The 23,746-nt window shown below is 40.6% G+C and overlaps 1 protein-coding gene across 1 annotated transcript in view; it reads left to right on the top strand.

Moving 5' to 3' along the window:
• Window positions 1-23,746, top strand: part of brinp2 (bone morphogenetic protein/retinoic acid inducible neural-specific 2) — a 125,670-nt gene that overhangs the window by 94,866 nt on the left and 7,058 nt on the right. Inside the window, exon 6 of the mRNA XM_011616381.2 lies at window positions 6,195-6,431. Coding sequence (XP_011614683.2) covers window positions 6,195-6,431 — 237 coding nt within the window. The remainder of the gene's footprint in view (window positions 1-6,194; window positions 6,432-23,746) is intronic.

Below are 23,746 nucleotides of genomic sequence, written 5' to 3'. Positions count from 1 at the left end.
CCCCCAGGAACCTTTCCTGGAAGAAAGGATGACACCCACACCAAAGAGGGGGTGACAAAGAATACTCTTGTCAGTGTTGTCAGCCCAAATCACAAATGACATGTTTCATATTTGCTGCCCTGATACCTCAGCTATTACCTTTATTCAGACAAACATCCCTGTGTAATCCCGTAAATCTCAGTCACATGATCCCACGACACATGATGTTGCGTGCGCACATGCCCTGTCATCATGATAGCATCAAAACAATACCTGCACTGACGTAAAATGCCACGGTGTTTTATTCCATTTTAGAGAGGCCCTTGGTTGATTCTTTCAATTTCCTCACTCCTGTTTCGTAGCCCTGAACACCATATGTTTTGCTTCATAGATTTTTCTGATACTGAAGTTGCAGCAGTCTCAGCAGTACCGGATTTCATGAGAATTACCAAGGATTATCTTTTGAGCAGTGAGTGAAATAAATAAAAGGAAAATAAGTTATTCAGGGGTTGTAAACATTTTCAAAGCCAGAGGCCTCCTGAAGTCAATTCTGGAGCTATTTCTACATCCTTGACTCATTGCTCATCCTGCCATTTTCTTTCCATACAGAAAGTAGAAAATCCACGATACCAAAAATCACGATGATTTAAAATTATCCAATAAACGGGTTCATTTAATGTACGTGCATAAGTACACATTTTTAGTTGGTTTTAATTTCTTAATGTGTGTGTTCAGGTCGGCTCATTTTTGGATGATGATTCTTATTTCAGTCAGATAGAGAGAAGATCCTTCCACACAGCTATTATAATCCTGACCTAATCGGGATGGCGTTCAAAAAGAGCTATGAGTGTTTCATTCATTTATTATTTTGTTTCTTGGTTTTGACTGAGACTCCATCCATTGGAGCAAACACCTAATCGATTGTTTAAATGCATCAGGAGGTTGGACGGGAGAGGGTAGATGTACACTTTAATTTACACAACTACTATCAACTATGTCTGACAGCTTTTGTTGGGCTGCAGTATTCTGACTGTTCGGGAGGACTTGTGTCTCTTTCTCAAACCATCTGGACGTCGTCAGGATTCCCAGTGTCTTTAAACACATCTGATGCAGACGTTCTCCTCGTGTCTGCTGCATGTGTGAACAGATGACTTGGGGAATCAAAATCCCAGGAGGCCCCATAGAGTATATTATGTGAAATGAGTGTCAAAAAGAGCCAAAAATAAACTTCGATTTCATTTCAACGTCAAAACGGTCATTTTGAAACCATGGTTGTCACTGCTAGAAGCGAACTGCAGAATCAATCAGGCACATCAATGTGACCAGCTTCTTAATATTGTGTTGGTCCTCCCTTTGCTGGCAGAACATCCCTGACTCATCAAAGCATTGACCCCACTAGACCACCTTAAAGATGTTAGTAGCAGTTCCCTTACGTTGTCTCCATGGATTGGACTTGTTTTTTCAACCCCTTTTACAGAGTGAATGAGGTCTAGATAATGTAACACCTATAGGGCTCCTCAAACCATTTCTTAAGCATTCTGGCTTTGTGGCTAGATCACAACCCTGCTAAACAGGCCAGTTAGCAATCAAGAATACTGTTTCCTCATTTGCACCAATAAGCCTTGGCTTCTGATGACCTTTCTTTAGTACTTTTTGCTAGTCTGCTCACTGTAGACCTAAACCAGAGCAGCAGTGGGATGCTCTAAACTCTAAACCAGCCATCACAGTTTTCTTCTGTCGAACCTTCTCAAATCCTCAAGCTTGACCATTTTTCTCCTTCCAACACAATAGCTTTGAGGATCAAATGTTCGTTTGTTGCTTAAAACATCTCAGGAGCCTCAATAAAGAGGTAATCAATTATTATTACTCAGCTGTCAGTGGGCAGAACAATTATTATTAAATAAACAATTGAATAAGCAAATAAATAAAGTGGAACTGACACAGTTTCATCTATAATTGGCTTTAGTGATTTATTAAAAGAATATGAATGTCTGAGAGTGTCATTGATTTTCACATTTCAGAGTTTCTGATGTCACACACACACACACACACACACACACACAACTGTATTTTCCTTGCACATCAGTTCTGTGCAGCTAAACACACCAAATAAATCAATTTATCCTAACATTTTCTTTAAAGTGTTAGATTTGCTGCAATTTTAATTTGTATATATCATACGCATTAGAAAAAACAAGAGCCTGTCTTCATTGAGTTACTCATTTTCAAACTGCATTTATTATATTACCACAGTGATGAAGATTCTCCATACAAGGTTAAATGTCTGCCACTTAGTCATCATTTGAAGAAAGAACATCAGGGAAAATGGTGATTGCATTTTACATAAAGTTTTAAACAGTTTGGGGGTCAAATAAAAAGCATCAGTATGAGACAACTAGAGCATTTAATGATTCAGGTGAAATCCATTCTGCTAATAGCTGATAAAAGAAGATGATCTGAAATGGGATTATTAATATTTATCTCTTTTCACCTGTTTGTTCAATGGGTGCACCACAACAATTCAAATGTTTAGGCTTTAGATTAAATCCAGTACTTTTTTTTTAGGAAATTCATGGCAGCGATGGTTGCTGCCGCAGTAAGGAGATTAGTCTTTGCAGAGCCAGAAATGTCCACAGGAAAATTAGTTTAACTGCTTTCCAAATGTGACTGTGATTATAACTGAAGGATGCGAGAGGCAGACAATGAGGTGGAAGAGAGCAGGGGAAAAAAAATCGGAATGGCATTTGGTGAGAGGGAAAAGTGTTATTTAGCTGCCATCCAACACGAAGAAACCGAGCCAGACTCGCTACTGGTACACAGAGAGACAAAAACCTCAAAGCACCTGCCAAACCACGCAAGAGGGAAACTGCGGCTAATTACAGCTCTCTTTCCGAGCTATTGAAAGAGTAAATACCAAAGAAGACATGCATATTCATAGCAGGGCACAGTGGGATTGACATGTTGTTAACGATCATCCAGAAAGAGATGGTGAGGCGGGCAGACAGGAAGCTTTTGACACAACAAATTGATGATCATCAGACAGGAAAAGACACGCGGTCCAATCGGCACATTCAGGGAACACAGCAGGAGCTCTGTAAGTCAAACCTTTCAAAAGCTGCCAGCTTGTTCCTAATGACGCTCTTTTAACATTACGCATCTGCTTTTGACTTCCCTTAATATGTACAATCATCGAGCTTTGCCGCCATGTACAATCATCGAGCTTTGCCGCCATAATTACCATCATTTTGTATATTTAATAAAGTCTCATTCGAATAATAAAAGCAAGGAAGCTGAAACTTTGCTATCACATAGTGTTCTATCTGTGAGTCAATCTGCAACAGAAATGAAGGAAAGTAGAGATGAATTATGAGCACGTATGTCAGTGACTCTCAGATTAGCCGAGGCGCGTTAGACTAGCAAAGCAGTTGATAATCAAATGATCTGATTACATTTGTTGCTTTGTTTTTTTTTTGCTTCTTTGGTTCCCTAGATGGTTTCATGTGTATGGTTCAATGAGAAGTGAGAACTGAAACGTGTCCTGAATGATGGAAACTAGTATTGGAAACTAAAGTCTCTGCCACTGCAGCATCCGGTTTTACCAGAGATTCCTTTTAGATAGGAGAAGGCTGTGAAAGGATGACATCTTTAATCAGATTAAGTGCGGAGTAGATTCATCAGAAATAATCTTAAAAGACCAATAATTCTGACAAATTTTCGGTTTAAGTCCTGGGAATGGAGCGGTTCATGGCAGATGTTGGATACGTGTATTTATTCAAGCATGTTTTGGATTAAGATGGTTCTTCAAGCGCCTTCCTGTGTGCAATTCACTACAATCTTATTCATGCTTCCTTTTTTCTTGCCATTCTTGAGAAAACAGATTTCTTTTTTTCCCCACTTCCAAAACCCCTCTGTTCAGCTCCTCCTGTTGTGCTAAGAGTTACAACATTAAAGCACTGCAGTATTTATTCCATAAAAATGAACGCATCATCCGGAGATCAGCGATCATGCTTCCAAACACTGGTTTTGACAGCTGCAATTTAGAAATTAACAACTGGAAATGGAAAGTTTTAGACTACAACAGAGTCTGGGCTATATTCTATATTCTAGTCAGCAAGTCAGCTCATAAACCCATCACCATGGATGGGGACCTACCCTAATGTTGGATTTATTATCAACCTTCAAGAGAATATGAACAGAATATGAACAGATCACAGCTGGCTAAGATAAATTACAAACAAAAACAAATGTGTATATCCTTTTTGACATATTGAAATTTCTTCATGCTAGGCCTTGAATTGTTGAGTTGAAGCATCTGCATAGAGGCAGATCCCTCAAAACTATAGTCACTGTATTGCTGTGTGGCCAATGATCACCCATAATTCAGAGTAGCAGGAAGCTACAATAAGGTTATATACACACTTTTGACACTGTTACTGTTGTGAATGCTCCTGAAAACTGTCAGTACAGGATGAGATTTTGTCAGAAATCACGAATGTTCCATTTGTCATTTAGAGCGTCCATCATCTGGCATGGGAAGAAAAAAAAAACAGGAGCTTGCAACTGAGGCGTGCTATTTAGCCTTGGCAGTCTCGTGATTTACATGAGCCGCTGTGACAGGTCACAGTCCTCTCTGCTGAAGAGAGAAACACGTTTGGGCAAAAATTGTCATGAAAAGAATCAGCAGATAAATTTGTCTGTTTTGTATTTTAGGTTTGTTTCACAGTGCTACCGGTAATTTGTTTTTTTAAGGATGTTGTTAGGACACGTTATTTACTATCAGCGCCAGTGGTGTGAAAGTCGAGATTTATGAGACAGTCAGACCAAAACTCCAAATTAATAGCCGTCTTCCCTTTTTGTTGTTACTTCTCGGGGAAATGGATGATGTGACAGAGATCAGAGACGTGGGCTGGGAAGACAATCTGCAGGCTGTTGATGAGTGAGTTGCTACCCAGTTGTGTAGGTGGGTGTCAGTTACAGTTCAGAGCTTGAACAGCACGTGCTTTAAATGAACGGGTAGAAGAGGACAGCTCTGAGAGCAGATCCGAACGCACTCAGGAGTCACTGTACAGCTAATCAGACTACAGCTAATCAGACACAGAGCTGATGTGAGCCACACCTTACACCATACCTGTTCATTGCAAGATGACCACTGACCTTCCCTGATTACCGTATAAATCATTTAGTTTGTCTGGAGGTATTCAGCAGCTGGGCGGGCTTCAGCACTTCCCCTCCCCGGCAGCACACAATGGAGGCATCCATTACACAAATATGTGGAAATATCCACAGTTCTCCACTTTTCTAAATTCATCTTTTGCCAAAAAAAAGGAATTTGCTTTTAGCTGTTGTTACTTGGGGATTAGCGAATAGAATTAAAAATAATCCAAGACAATTATCTATAGGAGAGTGTATACATACTTCAAAAAATATTGAATATACACACTCCGCATGAGATTTTTTTTAAAAAGGTGCTTGGAAGTGCAGTTGTTGTAGAGTGTGAAGAGCAGTGGGGACAGGACACAACCCTGTGGTGCACCAGTATTGACGGTCTGAGACTCCTGTTTGTGGTGATTACCTGGAAAGTGATACATTACAGTGGAGGAGTTTGGAGGAGAGGATTTCAGGAACAAAGGCAATGAAGGGTATTAAAATATTAATACAACACATAAAAGAGTAAATGGACACAACAGATTAAAATGAAATGAGGCTTTGATTCTTTGCAACATGACTGTAAAAAATGGAATTGCTCCCTATGAAAATATGAGAATAAGGCATAAATGTAGAAAGAATGAAGGTGCCAACTGATTGGTACCGATGACGTTCTCATCATTAGTGGACGTTCATGTCATCATGGGTTTTGGCGTTCCAACTGGCATCTGAATCTCTGAAATCGTTATTGGTTTGTGCTCAGTGGCATTTATGCTTTTTTCCCTTTGGAAATTTACCTTTGTGGACGCAGAGATTGACTGTGTCCAGAAAGAGTGTTTCTGATGCAGTGATTGTCTAACAATTACAGTCATCACTAAAGGTTTTTCAGAATGTGGGAATCCTTAATAATTTAATTAATCTCAAACAAGGAGAAAAAAAAACAGTATTTCACAATATTGCAAATTAGATTTTTCCTCATTTGCATTTGTTCATGTGTTAAAATACAACTTGTATCATTATTCAAATGGGCTCTAATTATGTAACAATCAAATATTTTTTTTTGTTTTCAGGCTTGCAAGATGTCCTGCCAGAATTCCTACGTGGGCGCTTTGTAGAGGCAGCCCTCAGCTATGTGGCGTGCAACTCAGAGGGCGAGTTGCTCTGCCACAACAATGACTGCTGGTGCCATTGCTCAACCCGCTTCCCACAATGCAACTGTCCCTTTGCTGATATCAAGGTCATGGAGGAGAACCTGGAGAAGAGCAAGCAGGCCTGGAGCACCCTGAACCATGAGTTCATGGAGTCAGGTACATCCTGGAATGATGCGACAATGCTGCCTTAAAACAATGCAAAGTCGCTGTTCTGGCATCTAATTCCTATTAACACTATATAGCACATTTGTCATTTACATCTTAAATTCACCAGCAACTACAAGGTAAAGGGTTTAATGGATCATCAAGAATCCCTTTGAATTCTCATCTTTTAAATCACAAAATATACAATAAATATAAAATAAATACAACATATAAACAGGAATTGGAGGTATAATCACAACTTGGTTTTCACATGGCTGCGCTTTTTTTGCTGAGCTTTTGGTTTTGTTTGAATTACATATCGAAGTTAGTGCCAAAATAGACAAGTTCAAAGATGGTTAGCCAATTTTGAAAGAACAGAAGCCTTAAAGGTCAATGAAAGTTTAAAGTTTAAACCTTTGACTCAGACCAAATGGCGACTGTTTTTAATTAACCTATTCATGCATCCTGTCTGGGGCTCCTGCCAAAGGAAACTCCACAGGTGGATTTGGAAGTGCTGCTTTACAATCATCGCTTTGCAGAGCAACAAGTAGACCCTGTTCGTGTGATTCATGTGCCGATCCCCTCCTGGAGTCAAAATAGTATTCTTTTAGCGATACAGCTGGAAATGTTGAAACAAGCTGAGGAAGGAGCAGAAATACAATGCATGTATGGCTTGGTTATTAAATGAAAATAAAAACCAAAATAAATTATTAATATTATAGAATATATTGATTTAGTCATATTAACTATACTAATACACCTCACTATCTATTTTTTTTAAGTCACCTGGTTGGTTTTAATTTATTTTTAAATAAATTGGCTCTGCTAAGAGAATAATGATGTAATGTTGGAGGTCCTGTTGGATGTTCTCGCTGTGTAAGAGGAGCTAAGAGACTAGAGCTGGAGGTTCCAGTTTCAGGTTTGGCTGCTTGATGATAATTCAAAACTCTGACAGCTGATTTTCAGAGGCAGATTTGGGTTTTTGTTGCTTTAATTATAGGAATACAATTAAACTTGGAATATTACTTGTAAAATAACATGTTTTCATTAATAATATAAAGATAAACTATGTTATGATGCTTTACGATGTGTCAGGCCAGGGCTTAAAACAGGACTGAGATTAATAACTGAAGCCAACTTGATTTAACAAGATTAAGGTGTTCCTTGACAACGCAAAATTAGCAAACAGTGACTTAATGTCACTCCTGATGAAGAAAAAAACCCACATTAAAAGATTACATGACTCAAAACCTGTCCAAAGATTTTTCAACTGTGAACCAAAAACCCTCCATACTGGAGGCCAACCAAAGTTATTACCAAAAATTACCAAGGATAGTGCAATATTGAGATGTTGTGCAAGAAACAAAACAAAAAGTAACTCTTGACACTGTCAAAGGGAACTAACTAATTAACTACAGGCCTTTATGAAGCAATATATTAAAAGGTTGACAATGTACTGCAACACATTTAGAGATTGATCGTTGAGGTAAGGCACAGATACGATTAAGCAACTGAGCAAACGCTTCATGATGTTCAGTGTTCTGCTTAAGGCAAGCACAAGTGTGAAGAACAGACGGGAGACGATGGAGTCCCTTCCGTCCCATCAGAGATAACTGTGATGCCGGAATTGTTTCCACACCGCACTGCCTGCGTGTGTGTATGCAGAGTTTGCAGCTCTGCAGTTACAGCAAACAGTTTTCTGTGATTCCCCACTGCTAAAAATGAGATCTTCCTAAACATACCAGGAGTATTGAAATGAAGACCCATAATTGCGGGGACATCACCTGTTTATGTCAGCAGCTAAACTTTGTGCCGTTTGACTAAACTGAATGAGATCTTTGGGTTGTTGAGAGGCTTGAGCGCCTGTGCAGTGAGCTGGAAATACCACAGTTGTTCACTTTGACGTCCCATCGCACAAATCTTCCGTTTCTTCGAAGTTTCCACCCATTTTAAAGAACACGTTCACACAGTTAACCAGACGTATGCAAGGCAAAGTGAAATGAAATATTAATGTGGGAAGATTGGAGGATAATCGACAGGAAATGTGCTTGACTTTCAAACTGTTACTTTTGGATCCCCTCTCATTATCACACTCACACACACGCGGACATTTAAAGTTGCTTTGGCTTCTGGGGGAACCTAAGAACTCGGTGTGGATCTTGTCTGCTGGGACAGGCTGATAAATTTGTTGTGGTGAGAGAAACCCACTGCAAGCTTTTTATGTGTGTGTGACAGAGAGACAGAAAGAGAACAAGGGAGAGTCCCAATCAAAGTGTGCATCAATGAGCAAGGGGGAAAGGGAAGGATACCCTAAAACTCAGCCAAATGCCATTTTCTCAATCTAGAGCTCAAAATTTCCCAGCAGCAGGAGCCACATAAGCAAATGTATCCTTTTGAATTGATCACTGGTGGAGGTGAATAAGTGATGGATTGAAGATCACACCTTTTGTGTTTGGAAAAATTGGAAGCAGAATCAGCTTTAGAGATCAGCGAGAGACTCCTTTGCGCTGGTGTCTGTCAAGTGGCTTCTTAAAAGGCCCAATCTCACCTCACTGCCAAGAAACGCTGATACTTTTCATTAACAGCGCGGAAATGTGGCATGTTTCCACGTAAAAGTCTTGGTTTGATGGTAATAAATGACAAATCAACATCCAAAAGAAAGAAGTTTTGCTCTTCATAAAGATCCTAGAATGCCTACTGAAATGGGAGCCAGAAATCCAAATAACATTTCATTTACTTGAGTCATATAGAGGGCAGTATTTTGTAAATTGTGACGAGAAGCTCATTTAAAATCCAAGCTACATTGTTATGTGTTCTCTGGTAATTCTGTACAGATAAGAAATTAACTGCTGTAGTACCGTGGCAGATTGTGGAGGCAGTATTTCAACAGGCTATCCCCTAAAATAGGCTGGATGCAGTTGGGGCGGAATATTGTATCTGCTCCAATACGATGGGGTAGCTGATTCACTTCTATTCAAATCCAGCTGCGTAAACACGGGTCCAATCCAAGCCATTCGAAAAAAATATCTATCTTTGTCAAATAACGGAGCGCGTCACCGCCATCTGGCATCTGGCATGTGCAGGATGGTAAGTTGAGTGCAAAGACAAAACAAAAGATCTGGAAATTTTTCAAAAAGAAATAATGGAAATACATACATTAAAGGCGCAGAAATCTGAACAAAAACAAACATTTTCTCCTCTTCTGGAGGGTATTTCAAATGTTTGAATTTTGTGGCTCATTTTATACGCTACAGAACCGCAATGGCATCCAGGCTTTTATTGGCGTAATAGAGAAGCTGTGGCTGAAAAGTATCACAGTTTTAGGAGTTCATCCAGCCAATGTCATGACTCCGGTGCCTCACAGACTCAGCCACTAAATTTGAATGAAAAGCACGATGAAATTCTGACATGGGGTTGGAATTACCATAACAGTGGTACCGAACATCTAATCATTACGTTGGACCTCTGTAGTGTTAAGTTGGCTGGTGAGGGTGTGTGTGTGGGGGGTGGTGGCATCTTCACAGCCGACACACGTGTCACAGAGTGGAGCATGATGGTGCAGACAAGGTAACTAATGAGGACACTCATACATGAATCATACGGTGAAGCCTCTAAGTAATTGAGATTCAAGTCCCCATCGTTGGGCTGGAAAAGAGGAAGTGCAATTTCCCATCTGAGAGATAGAGCCAGGAAAGACCTTTTGCTCTCACTACCAAAGCAGGATTTTGTTTGATTTTGCGGCTCATGAAGCACGCGCGCTCACGTGTGATGGATGGATGTGTGATGGTGTCAGTGCACCTCATGTAAAGTGTTTAGGCTGGACCAATGGGATCGTGTTGCCAAAACCACTTTCAGTGTCTGGAAAAAGAAAAATGATGGTGTCCAAAATGTTGCTGCAACAACATGTCTGTCTGTTTGTCTGTCACCACGGAAGAGCTGGCCCTGCAGAGATCCAGTGGCTTCTGTGAGCGCCACCTCTGATTCTGAACAGAGACACAAACCTTTAAGTCAGCAAGGTCCACCGTGTAAGACACATAAACCCCTGTTGGACATCCTGCATGATTAGATATTTGGTGATAATTCTGCCCTGGAGAAAAATTTCAGTCTTATCAATCGGAACTAATAAAAGCTCACGGCAGCTGCTAATTACTATCCTAGATGTTATAATAAGATTGTAGTTTAAAAAAGGCAAAGGTTATGTATCCGTGAATCTTTTCGTCTAAATTGTCTTCATTTTCCTTGCTTTTAATTAACCTGTTTGATTTCAATCTTGAGCCCAACAGCATATCCCAACAAAACTTTGTCAGCGCCAATGCAGGAAGAAGTGAGAGATTTCAGGAAAGAAAACACATACAAATGTGCCGAAATTATAAGTCATTCCCTTATGAACATAAATACAGCATAAAGTTTCAATGAATCCAATCATAAATATTTTACTTCCCTTCTCTCCGTTCCATCCTCTAATCTTGTCTTCATTACTCTTACTTTTTGTCTCGCTGCTCTAGTCGTGTGATGCAGTACAAATTGTGAAATTGTCTCTCTTCGTCCATTTATCCCAATTAAAAAGCCTCCCTGGGAGCATTGGGGAATCTGTTTGATACTTGGAACCACCTACAAATAGTTCTGGCAGATGTCTGAGCATGAGCAGGACCCCAACACTTTGAATCTCTGCCTGCTTCCATCTTAGACGCTGTTGGTTTGTGTTGGGTTGTGTTGTTTCAGGGTGTCTGTGTGGCAAATGGGCTTGCTGGATTTATGTAGGCGACAGAAAAGTTAGGCAATTATCTTTTTCTCAGAGATTAATTTGACTGCGGCTCAAGATTTGGCAATCCTCCTCCCTCCTTCTCCTTGTTTATACAGGGGAGGCATTTCACACATGCAGCTTTATGCTCTGTTTTTGCTATCTTTCTCTCTGCAAGTTTAAAAAAAATGTGGCTCTTTTTTCCTTCCTTTGTAGCTCTTGTCACCTTTATGCTTGAAAGCGCTATTGAATAAAAACCAAACCTATTGAGGAACACATTTACATTTTCATTTATGAGATTAGTGTTAGCTGCTTTAGGCCCATTGCTAGATCGCACGATGCTGTCAGGCAGGAATTGCTCGTCTATACAAATATAACCTGGTTGATTATTGTAAATTTATCGTACATACTGGTCAGCTATTATCTTTATTCTCTTTATCCACCACAACTGACAATCACTCGTCAGTGATAAGTTCAATCATCAGCATAGGGAAGGGCTCCAGGCCGTGATGGGGATGCACTGGGAAGAAATGAGGTTGAATTGTTTTAGAATCATTTTAACTTTTAATGTATGAATTATGAGAAGAGCGGGGTCCACATGTAAGGATTTTCTAAATCTTAAGAGATCAGGAACTGAAATGTTTTGTTCGTACTGTGTGCTCCCAGAATCCCATGCCCTGGTCATGCCCTGGACTCAATCCCAGGGCATGACCCCCTAAAAGCAACAGCGACAAGGAAAAAGGAGGAGGAGAAGGGGGATGAGGACAGGGAGAGGAGAGAACAGGCATAGATCATGCAAGTACATTAATTATTACAAGCTGTCAGTGTAAGCGTTGAGTGGGTCACTGGGGTCAAAGGTTGGCAGGTCAAGATTCCGTCCCACCGCTGATCTAGACTTTTGTGCCAACAAGCCAGAAATCTTGCGTGATCACACATGATCTAATAGTACAAAGAATAAACATGGCAACAACCGGCAAACACAACTTGGAGGAGAGAATGATGGTGGTCTATTTTTCACTTAAAAGAGAAAAGAATGGAGAAAATCCTGGCAACAGCACGAATGTTATTTTTATTTATGCCTGCTTCCTTGAGCAAATTTAATATCTTATTAATAACATCTCACAGCACAGGACAATGTTATAATAAAAACGTATAGGACAATTTTATAAGACACAAGATAATCTGGCAAAGTGGTTGGGAAGGGAAAAATTGGGACCAAAAGTGTCCAATTATCTTTATGTATTCATACATACATACATCCATCATCCATTAATCCATTGATCATCCTTCCATGTTTGCCTTTGAATTGCACTTTCCCTTTTTGCACTCTAATTAAGACACACTTTTTTAATTTTGCTGATTTTTTTTAAATTTTCTCATGAGTATCGTGCTGCTGCGTTTGAGTCATTAGAGACTTTTTTTCTATTTACCAATTTTTTTTTGTTTGTTTAATTCTGGGTGCAGTTATTTTCAGTGATAATCTTTTATGTGTTTTTATTCATCAGTTCTTCTCTGTTTTACTTTAACTTTTAAATCTTTTCTGTGACTCAGATGTGTGAGTGGAGGCCATCGCGTGTCTCACCTTTAGAAAAACCTTTGCTGAAGCAACGCCGACATACTTGGAAAAGAGCTGAGGAGGCGAGGGTGAGGGGGGGGGGGGGTGAAGGGGGTTGGAAATGAGTGGGCAGCCGCTTTCTTTATTCCTGTCTCAAATGGCTTGACCACTGGCAGTAGCAAAGCCGCACAGATGTCTGTGGAGGAGGATTTGGCGAGAGGGGAAGAGAAAGGAGGTGGATCATACAGAAACACAGAGGCGGCGAGACGCTGTGACGAGTCGACAGGTGCAGAGTCAGACTTTGAAAACTGACAGTAATAACGGAGTCTGAGGAGGAGTGAAAGTTGAAATTGCATAAAACAAGTCATTCGCATATATTTCTTCTCTTTAGTCAACACGTTAGGGGTTGTTTTAAACAACCCCAGGGCAAGTGCCTGGAGACAGGCAGTGAACAGCAGTTCCAGTTTGCACATGTTTCCTGGTGAGACAAAGTGATGCCGGGACTGTGCGCCGCCTCGTCACTGGTAATTCTGCTAAGCCTGTAAGTACAAAGAAGATGCATCAGAAAAGCCTGGAGGGTGAACTGTTAGGGGCCATGGATGGCACTGGACACAGACAAGCACAGTACAAATAATTTCTGTCCTGTTCTATTTCCGTCCCATCTATCCAAGGACTCAGTGCTGGTTAGAGACAGAATAGTAACAGGATTTCACGCGGAATTAAACCTGCTGGACTTCGTCATTAAATTTATCATTAAGTCATCATTAAATGCAGATTCTTCCTCCATTTTGGCTCAGTCCACATTACTCAATATGGATGCTGGAAAACTGTACCAGCTAATAATAATTGGAAGACTTTTTTTTTAATCAAGCCACAATTAAGGAATTCATTTTTTTAAGAGATAAACACACACACAAACACACAGAGTTCTTTTTCTTCCTCAGGTGAGCCTGGGCAACCTTCGGAAAAACTGTTAATCCTAAAAGTAGAGATAAGAGAGGGAGGAGGTGCCATCTTTCTCTGGGGACTTGGTTGGTCTGATGAGCACGCTCCCATCATCTCTCCTGTGTCACTTACTGGAGAGGACCAACCACTCTGAAGCATAACTGAGAGTAAGGTGGTGCAGAGGTGCTGTGGGCTGCCTCATTTAACGGATAACTGCTGCATTGAGGGTCCTCAACAGCTAAAAACTCCCTATACATAGAGGGACTCAATCTCTCATCAAATGTAATCCCAAGAGTTAGTTTGAGCTTTTCATCCACTTCGATTAATGTTCTCCACTTTAATTTCATCCTTTAAGTATTTTGCTGGAACAACAACACCTGCTAAAGGTGCTGCTGTGTTCTTCGGACGCTCAAGCACTGAGTACGTCTTTTTTTCTTTTTTTTTCTTAAAGGATGTAAAGGATGACAAGTACGTCTATATTTACTAGTAATGTCATTAGACTGTTTTCCATTACCCTTAGAAATGAGCAAAGTCAAAATGACACAATAAAAGACCTCTAATGGAAACAGATGAATTTCTAAAAACCTCTAAAATATCACTGAGGCGCTCCTTTGAAAAGGTTTTTCAGACATTTTATCTCGAAATATATTGCAAAAGTGCAACTGAAACACTTTGTTACATTTACGGTGACACAGAACTTATGGACTGACTATTTAATTAGAAGTAATAATAAATAATCTTGACAATTTTTAATATTGTCAATGCAACCGCATTGAGGTAATGCAACAGGATGTGTACGTCTGTCTTTCGCCCCGCAGAGTCTCAGGAGATGAGATTTCATGAAAAATTTGAGAAAGCTCGTGCCCAAAACGCCCTTCAGTAGAAACACGTACACAGCACAAATGCACTTTATTGAAATTTTAGAAATATCACTATACTGACTAATATTTAGTTGTTTAAATCTAATTCCAATTTATTAAAGATGGCATTTAAATTGCCCTTATGGAGAGCTGATCAAGTATTTAAATCATGCTGCATAGAAATGTGTTCAGATGACACATGTGCCTCATACAGTTGAGTTTCAGTTGTTGTTCGCATCAGAAGTGCAAAAAAAACAAAATCTTCACTCCTTAAACTGTGGAATGAGCCCACAGAAATCAGGCAACACCTTCTCCACATTTGATCATTAACGATTCATAGTTGTTGGTTTCTGGCGTGATGATTTTTTTGTTGTTTTATTTTGACTATAAAACTAATTGGCATGCTCCTGCACCGGATGGTAGCTGCTTTCTGACTGAGGTCAGGCCGCAAAAGCAACCCTTGAGGCTGTATGCTCTCCTGTCTGGAAAGTTGATTTCCAGGTGAACTTTAAAAACAGCGCAAAAGATGCCATCGCCTCATTAATGAACAGCCCGTGAACGGAAAAGGCCCCATATGCAGCCATGACCCACACAGACACACAATCATCCTCATACTTACACGAGTGTGCACACACAGCGGCAACACTTGATAAGCTGGTTCGTAATTGGGCCTCTGGAGAGTCGCTGACACTTTCTGTGCAGCTGGGACCACCAGACAGAAGCTACACTCTTAACAGTGTGGACAGTAAAGAATCAAACCTCTGACTCAGCCAGAGTGGCCTGATTAGATCTGAAGCAAATTTATTGTTTCAGATGATTAGCTCATTAACAAAAGTATCATAAACCACTTGGGAATTTAAAGTATTAATATTATAGTATTAATATTAAATGGATTTATTTCATTCTGTGTTAAGCTAAAAAAAAAAAAGTTAAGATGATAAAGGCTATTTTTAATACTCCAGCAGAAGGTTAGCCTCCTGTAACCTGCAGTAACACTGGCCAGAACCCTTCCAGCAACCTCTGTCTTATTTCTTCTCTTAGTCAATCTCTTTTAATCTGCCTCTCCTTCTCCTGACCCTCCAGTCTCAGCAGACAGGGCAGTAATTCTCAGTCCTTCAGCAGTGAGAGCTCAGGGCAGTCCCACACTTCAGTCTTTTACTTACGTTGCTCTCGGCTCCGCAAGATTCCCATCTTTGAGAAGTTGAAATGCTCAATTTATCTGTGATGGGCAACTCTGTATTTCTAATTATAAAATGAACCAATTGTATTTTGTGTTGTTTGCCTGGATTTAATTTGTCCTCAATCAGAACCGTTCTGAAGGGTCTGTATCGTATTGGCACATAGTTCAGGTCGCATGCACTAAATGATAACCTCAAAAAGCAGTTTGGAAACAGAAGCCAGTGGATGCTTTTTTAAAGGCCAATATAATATTGACAAATAATTTTGGTTCACAAGTAATTAAATCCAAATTATTCAGTTCAAAAAGGGATGCTGACGCTCTTGCAGATGGTGTTTTTTAGATTTTAGACAATATTTACTTGTCATTGAACAGTTGGAATATGGAAATTGGACTTTTGTTATTGGTGGTTTTGAATTTATCACATGCAGCGATGTCTGGCAACCCTTTCACAGCCAGAATTACATATTTAGATAATATTGAAGCCAAATCTGTCCTTGAGGTTCCAAAAGAGTTTAACATTATTTTGATTTGACTAAAAACATTACTATAAAAACATGAGCTACAGGAAACTGAGGACATATGAATAAAATGTCCAACTGCTGCCTTTAAGAGCAGGAAATGTACAATTTCAGTCATCCAGAAATGATAGAAAGCAAATGCATGGCACAGATAGTGTGACAAATGTTGTGTATATTATGTCGCATTCATTTTGTATCCTGAATGTGCAGAATTTCCCCCAATGTGTAATTTCTCATTAATACGATGCTGTAAATTGTGGTCTTACTGCAGTTTACTCATCCGTTTGGCTCCAAAACATGACAAATAAAGAACGCGTGATGCTGCTGCTGGTAACACAGCGAAGCTGTAACTGGTGATCATTTGCAGCTCCACTGGGTACACTGTTAAAACCCATCTGCCTGAAGACACCCACACACATGTGGGCCTGTTTTTCTATCTCAGGCTCTTGGACTATTCAAAGGTAATTCCCCTTATTAGTAGAGCCATCAGACCCTACAATGGCTTCCTCTTATTATACAACGTCTGCATGTTAACGAGTGCCTGAGAGTGGTTCAGTGCACGTGTTGCCATGCATGCATCTTTTGCATTAAACCATAGTAGTGAAGCTACTAGAACTTTTTTCTCTGATTTATATGTATTTATATCGTGTGCAGAAGTTCTAATGTTCAGCCAATACAAGAGAACCACATGTTGTTCAAATATTAGAGGGAAAATATGTCTTCAAGCCGTCTTATTTTAAGAGTTCTACGAATGGGATTGGTATCAGTACTTGTCCATTTCTTGCAGGTTTCTTATTAAACAATGTTTGTGGAGAAGATGCATACAGGTTTTCTGAAACCGTGCAGCATATCTTTGATCTATTATGACCTCCTGATGCCTGATTCTGAACGTCACCTCATTCGCTGTGATAGTTGTCTGGGAAACACGTGAGGCAACGATGACACTGAACGCACCTCAAAGGAAGGCACGGTCCGATTGTGTTGTGGACCAACTTGCAACGACTTTAAAACAAAGGCCTTCAATATTTCACATGCGTGAGAGGAGCAGTGACATTTAAGTACTTTAATAGACGGATTTCCCTCTTCCCATCGTTGTAATCTTCTCAAATGCACAGAGATCTGTGCTGTCTGGCAGCAGTGCCCCTCATCTTTCTTCCAAATACCCTCCAAACAGCGAAAATCTAAAAATCTGCAGGGGATAATAAAATGCAATGTCACATTTTTTTCACAACATCTCAATCATGGTGAATGTCAGGGGGGGAAAAAGCAAAAAAAAAAGTTCACAGCTGCTCTGAAAACGCCCTTGAACACCATCCTACAGCTTTACTAAAGCAAAAAAATAAATAAAAGTGTTGATCTCCATGGGATGCAAACTTCAGCACAGCTTTGCCATGAGCATTCTAGTCTAGTCTAGTGTTGGGAGCTCCCAACAAGACGTGGCTGTGCTCTGCTCAGTATGAAATATGAGTTATTGATTTTAACTCATAAGATTGAATCGGAGAGGATCTTGGGGAACATATTACGGACAAGTTTCAAAACAGCTTGCAGTTTCCAAAAGAAGTAAATAAAAAAAAAAAAAATATCCTAGAACAATACCGACTGCTCACCATTGTGGAAGTGCAACAATAAAGAAAACCTGAATAGAAAGCATTACAAAGACACCCTGCCGGTGAACGTTGTGCATGAAGGGGTCCATATGCGGTAGAAGCATCAGGAACCATGTGGATCTTTAGGGTATGCCTTCAGCAGGTGGAGGCTTTAATAGGCAGCTCCCAGATCAATGTCGCACCTAAAAACGATCGCTGCTGAAAAGAACATACATGATCCCGATTTCTTTCAATGATGAATAGAACAGTGAGAACTAACCCCAATTTAATATTTTTCCCCTCTGTGGGAATCAGCTTTATAGAGTACCCCCCACCTCTGTAGTTCGATGGGAACCATTATCCATTTCTGATATCTCGACAGGAGTCAGGAAGGTAGTTCATCTTTAAACCGGTATGCTAAGGTAAGGGGCAGCGAAATACTGAAACGTTTGTTTCAACTCTAGTCATTCTAGGCTGACCTGGAGCATAATGCAGCAGCCTGGTGAGAGGGAAGAGCAGCAATTTTACTTAAGCAGACAGGAAGCATGCTAGTGGAGGCCTGAGGCTCTCTGCATGTGGTTGAACTGTAAGGGGACTTTTGAAGCAAAGGAAGCCCAATATAAAGCATGATGCCAAATAATAATGTGAATTTTTTCTGTCTACTGACTCCTGTGGGAAAAGACAGAATCACTGAATTCTAAAAAAAAAAGAAGCACCAAGAGGCTTGAAATAACTTTGCAAAGGAGAGATCCAGCATCCTCCCCTGACTGGGAACTTTTTTATTTCTATTTTTTGTAATTTTGATCATTTGGTGTGGCTCATGTGTGGCTTCATGTGGCCCATCTGTATTCCAGACAAAATGTTAATCTAAGAATAGATAGCTAGATAGATAGATAGATAGATAGATAGATAGATAGATAGATAGATAGATAGATAGATAGATAGATAGATGGACGGACGGACGGACGGACGGACGGACGGACGGACGGACGGACTGACGGACTGACGGACTGACGGACTGACTGACTGACTGACTGACTGACTGACTGACTACAATATTTCCCCTGAGAAGCAATGTGCGAATCTGCCACAAATGCATGATTGTGTGCACATATCAAGTGGGGTTTTTACTCCTCTGATGTCAGGAATGTGCTAAGTGTGTTCCTTTTGTGGCTCTGCATAAAGTTATAATTCCTCACCTTCGAACAATGCCTACTGATGTCTCTTAAGGGAATGAAAACACTGTCATTTGGTCTATTCATCTCTCAGTGAAGGATGGCCCTCCGTGACTGAGCCTGTGGGTTTAAATAAGAGCTTTTTAAATGTGCTGACCTGTCGGTTTACTGGAGGGGGTCAACATTAGGTCAACATTAGATCTATGGCTGGGGCAAAAGAAGAGAGAATATCACTTTCTAATGTAGAGTTTTTTGCTGAGTATACGTATACGTATGTGTACATATGTATGCATATACAGCTTAAATCTGTGTGAACTCTCCCAACGTGGTCACTGCTTTTGTAAAGAAAAAAAAACAACAACATTAAAATAACCATATTACATGTACATCCAAATCCCAGTTTGCAAAGTGTCTTTTCAAATAATGGAGAAACGCTATAATTTTATTTAAAAAAAACATTGAAAATGTAACGTATGTGAACCCTCTCATCAGTAATTCATTTTTTGGGCTACTTAAACAAGTCCCAATAAACAAGTACCTGCAATTGATAAACATATATCTGACATTTCATACATAAAACTGGTCATGATGAATAAGAAAATCGTGGAAAAACAAAAGCAACATCTAAGCTGTTCAAGTGCACATACTTTCCAGCAGCACTGCATCTATGTACGTGTTATATTTCCATCATCGCATGTTAAGAGCTATCATGTGGATTGAAAGGATTTGTGTTCTAAGTTAGTGAATTGTACCTAAAATAGTGAGCTGGTGTTCCGAGGGATCGATCATCCACCGAGTGCTGAGGGCTCTAAAAAGGAGCTGTAGTTTCTCGATGACTGAAGACTAGCATCAGATCCTCTGTGCATGCGTGCGAGTATGCGTGTGTGACTGTTGTGCGAGTGGAGTTGGGTGTATATGAGGGACGGTATCTTTAATGTGACGCTTTGAAGTGCGAGAAACGGGAGCTCACTCGACAGCTCTGGACCCCTGTTTTCCGCTCTCCGTTTCCCATCCAGCTTTAATCGCCTGAAGACATCCCAGCTCCATCCACGCTGTCTGTCATGTTTGTGACTGGTTTAAAGGCACAGAGGAAGAAGGAGGATTCTTGAAGTTGTTGTTCTGAGGACTCATATGGGATTTAATGAGAGGAACTAACTTAAGATGTAAGTGACAGACAAGGGGCACTGCAGGGAAACAAAGAGCATGTTCCAAGCAACAGTGTTCACTCCTACACATGACAGGTTCTAGTAAACCCATCAGTTCCAATTTTCAGTTGTGACAAAGGACCTGTGATGATGACTGCATAATGATGTCTTCCAGCTAATTTGTTCTGATTTTCATCATATACAGCATCCAAGCTGCAAGACAACATGCAGATGGAAAGGAATTATAGGCTTGACACATTTCTCTCATTGTGGACAGCTTGATGTTCTTGACTGACAATGCTACCACTGGCCTTCCACACATGTCTGGCTCCCAAAATCCCAATTCAGACTTAAATACCTCCTGCCCTTGCAGGGAGCTGAAAGAACAGCCCTCAGCCAGCCAGTCACTTAGCTGTCGTCTCTACTTGATGATGTCATGAATCACTAGCTCGGAGCAAAGATGGAGCTCTCAGGGCAGTGCAGTCACCCATTATGGAAAACAACTCCACCCCCCACACCCATGCCCTCTTAATCTGATGGATTTTGAGCCGCCAAATTGGCCGTAAATTTTGGACATGGAGTCATAAATGTCAGGAAAAGGGAGAAAAACAGAGAGACAAATTTGAGAAGGGTGATGGCAGAAATAATGATGAGCATGTTAGAAAGGAGTGATGAAGGGGGGTGGTTAGGTTGAACAATGTTAAAAGACTGCTCAGTGCAGATTTATAGAGAAAATCAGAACATTTGAGGGGGAAAAAAGGTATAACGATAGGGGCACTGATGTAGAACAAAGAATAAGGGTGGATCCATAGAGTGTCTAGGAATGTGAGACACTGTATGGATAGATAGCAGGTTGTGTTGCAGTGTTTACAGAAAAGATCAATATAATCCTCTCACATCTCACCGTTGGTGGCTGTTGACTGATTTTCTGCCCAGCCTTTAAATTTCACACTGGAGTTTGTTTCAGACCTGTGTTGTGCATCAGAACAGTATTCAAACCCTCTTGTATTTGATCTAATCTCCATTTATGTGTATCACCAGTACACAAGAGGTGTGGCGAGGCAGAAAGTGGATGCCGATTGGATTTGGACATTTTGATTGGACATTTGTAGTCTTTTGTGCAGCTCCTCCCCTGGCACGGTGAATAAAAGTGGCTAGCCGAGCCGACTCTCTCTCCCCTCTGCCTGCATCATCGCTCTTAAGGAGGGACACAATTACTGACTGTTTTTTGACCTGATGCTGGAAAATGTCGAAAACTTAATGAGCTGCAGATTTGTGACTATCTTCAGGTGGGCGGAAAAAGCTCCAACCTCAAAGGACTCCCTTCACTATTACAGTGACACAAAGACGTGTGATGGCAGCAGCTTATGTAGAAGCCGTGGTAACGATTAAGGAATATCCCCAACTGTCAGGATATTAGGCTCAAATTCGAATTTCATAGCATCAATCGTTATATTTTAAATTGCAATGTGCCGCACGTTTAGCCTCTCTCATTTCCACACTTCATTCACCCACAGAGGATAGAACTAGATAGATTAATTCCAGGATCAAGGGTAATTGGAGCACCTTTCGAAATAAAGTCCTACCACCACACCCACCCAGCCCACACACCCACACACAGGTATTCCAGTGAAGATAGTAGAGGTGACACCAAACAAGCACTAAAAACAGCCCATCTGAGGAAGATAGTCAGTAATTACAAAGTTAATGTTGTGCTGCTAATTTAGCTCCATGTCAGCATAGACAGGAAGAGGTGAGGCAGGTGTAAAACCGAGCGGAAGCGGCAAAGGTGGGATGGGGGAGTGGAGGCAAATAGGTATACGTAAAAAGACAGAGACATGGACCACTGAGTCATTTGGGATCACTGAACATTGTAATAGGCTTGCGTCTCATCACGCCTGCTCAGCTCGGGTCGCTTTGGCTGCAGATTTCCTCCATGTCTTCCTGCCAATAACAGCACATGGGAATATGATTCTCTAGCACACGGCTAATCCTAGAAGGTCTTCCAGATCTGGCCTCGGGAAAAAAAAGGGAGAGAAATAACAGCTTTAAGTTTCCCAGAGGCATGATACTGGGATAATACCAACCCACCAGTTCAGACTAGAAGTACAGAGATCTTAACAACAGAACACTTTGGCTAAACCAGCACTGCAAATGGTCCAACATTATTCTCAATCTTCAGTTCAGTGCCCAGTCTTTTCCTTGTCAGAACTTTCACAGACACACACACACACACATAAACACGCACACAGACAGACACACGTGGCTCAGGCAGCAAAGGCCTGCAAGGATAACATACAGTAGCAGAGAGAGTAGCAATTATGGAAATCTACAGTGTCTTAAGTTATATTCGGAGCAGAAGCTGGCCAGTAAAACCATGGGACAGCTCATCACAGGGCTGGCAAACAACCATTGACACTCACATTTACAGATAAAGTCAAAAGAGTTGCTAATTGCATGTCTGTGGACTATGGGAGGAATCTGGAGGACCCAGACAGAACCCACGCAGATACAAGGAGAAACTCCTCTTTTTTGCATCACCCATGTGTCACTCATGGGTCACAAGGCTGTTGTCAAGTCATCAAATAATGAAGTGAAGATCTAAATGTGTTGGAAGTTTTGAAGCCAGATATACTACAGTTGTTCAGAGTTATACAGTGACATGAGAAAGATCAAAATCTCAACACTTCAGGTGGTGGAAGATGAAATGATCTTTCAAAATGTCAGTTACAGGTGACACATCCCTTTTATATTTTAAACAGAACCATGTTTTTCTTTAATCTTTTAAATTTACAAATTAATGGAAAAAAGGTTCAAGGCACTGTGAGAGCCATAAAAGAACCTTCAGCTGGTGCCTCCTGAGGTGGTCCAATGTCCAACTTTAAGGTGATTTTAGGACCGTTATCATCTGTTGAGGCCGTCCACTTTTTCAACCTCAGATTTTTTTGCTGATTGCAAACTTGATGGGTCTACAGGACTTAATTCCAAAAGGCATCTGGCTCATCTGGATGGTCCGTGTCATAGTTCAGAAGCTGAACTCTGAGGTGAGGTTTTGGGAGAGGTTTCTTCTCACAACCCTTCTATGAAGAACCGTATTTGCAGTGGTGTAGCTGAGATGAAGCTCAACTGTAGAGTCTACCAGATCTTCCCAGAGGTCTTAAACAGGGGTGCTGAATCCTATAAGCATTTTTTTGTTATTTTAGTTGGTCTTGACAGTCAGCATAAGACACACACCTCAATGAAAAACCTGTAAAATTTTAAAATCCCCATGCTGATCAGTGAGAAGGCCAAGGCTTTGATCTCTTTTGATTAATCTATTGTTCCTCTATTGTTATTTTTATTGTTCTTACCTGATTTGGGCTGCATGATTTCTGCCATCCATAAACAATGCTAACAGGTGCTGCTAACCCTTCTGGGACTTCAATAAGCTTCTAATGCTGAGGAAAATGAGTGTGACTGCATATTGAAGTGCAGGTGTTTAGTCTGTAATGACAGTTCATTAGAACGTGAGGGCTGTTTTGTATTTTAATAGCACACAAGCATCCACCCAGCTCCTAATTATCTCATTATATATGTGTGCCACCGAGGAAACATTGTCTGGCAAGTATAGTTGCAGTAAAAA

Source organism: Takifugu rubripes, chromosome 22 (assembly GCF_901000725.2).
Source record: "Takifugu rubripes chromosome 22, fTakRub1.2, whole genome shotgun sequence".
NCBI classification, from domain to species: Eukaryota; Metazoa; Chordata; class Actinopteri; order Tetraodontiformes; family Tetraodontidae; genus Takifugu; species Takifugu rubripes.
Note: the sequence above shows the minus strand (reverse complement) of the source record. Positions and strands in the feature narration are given on the sequence as shown.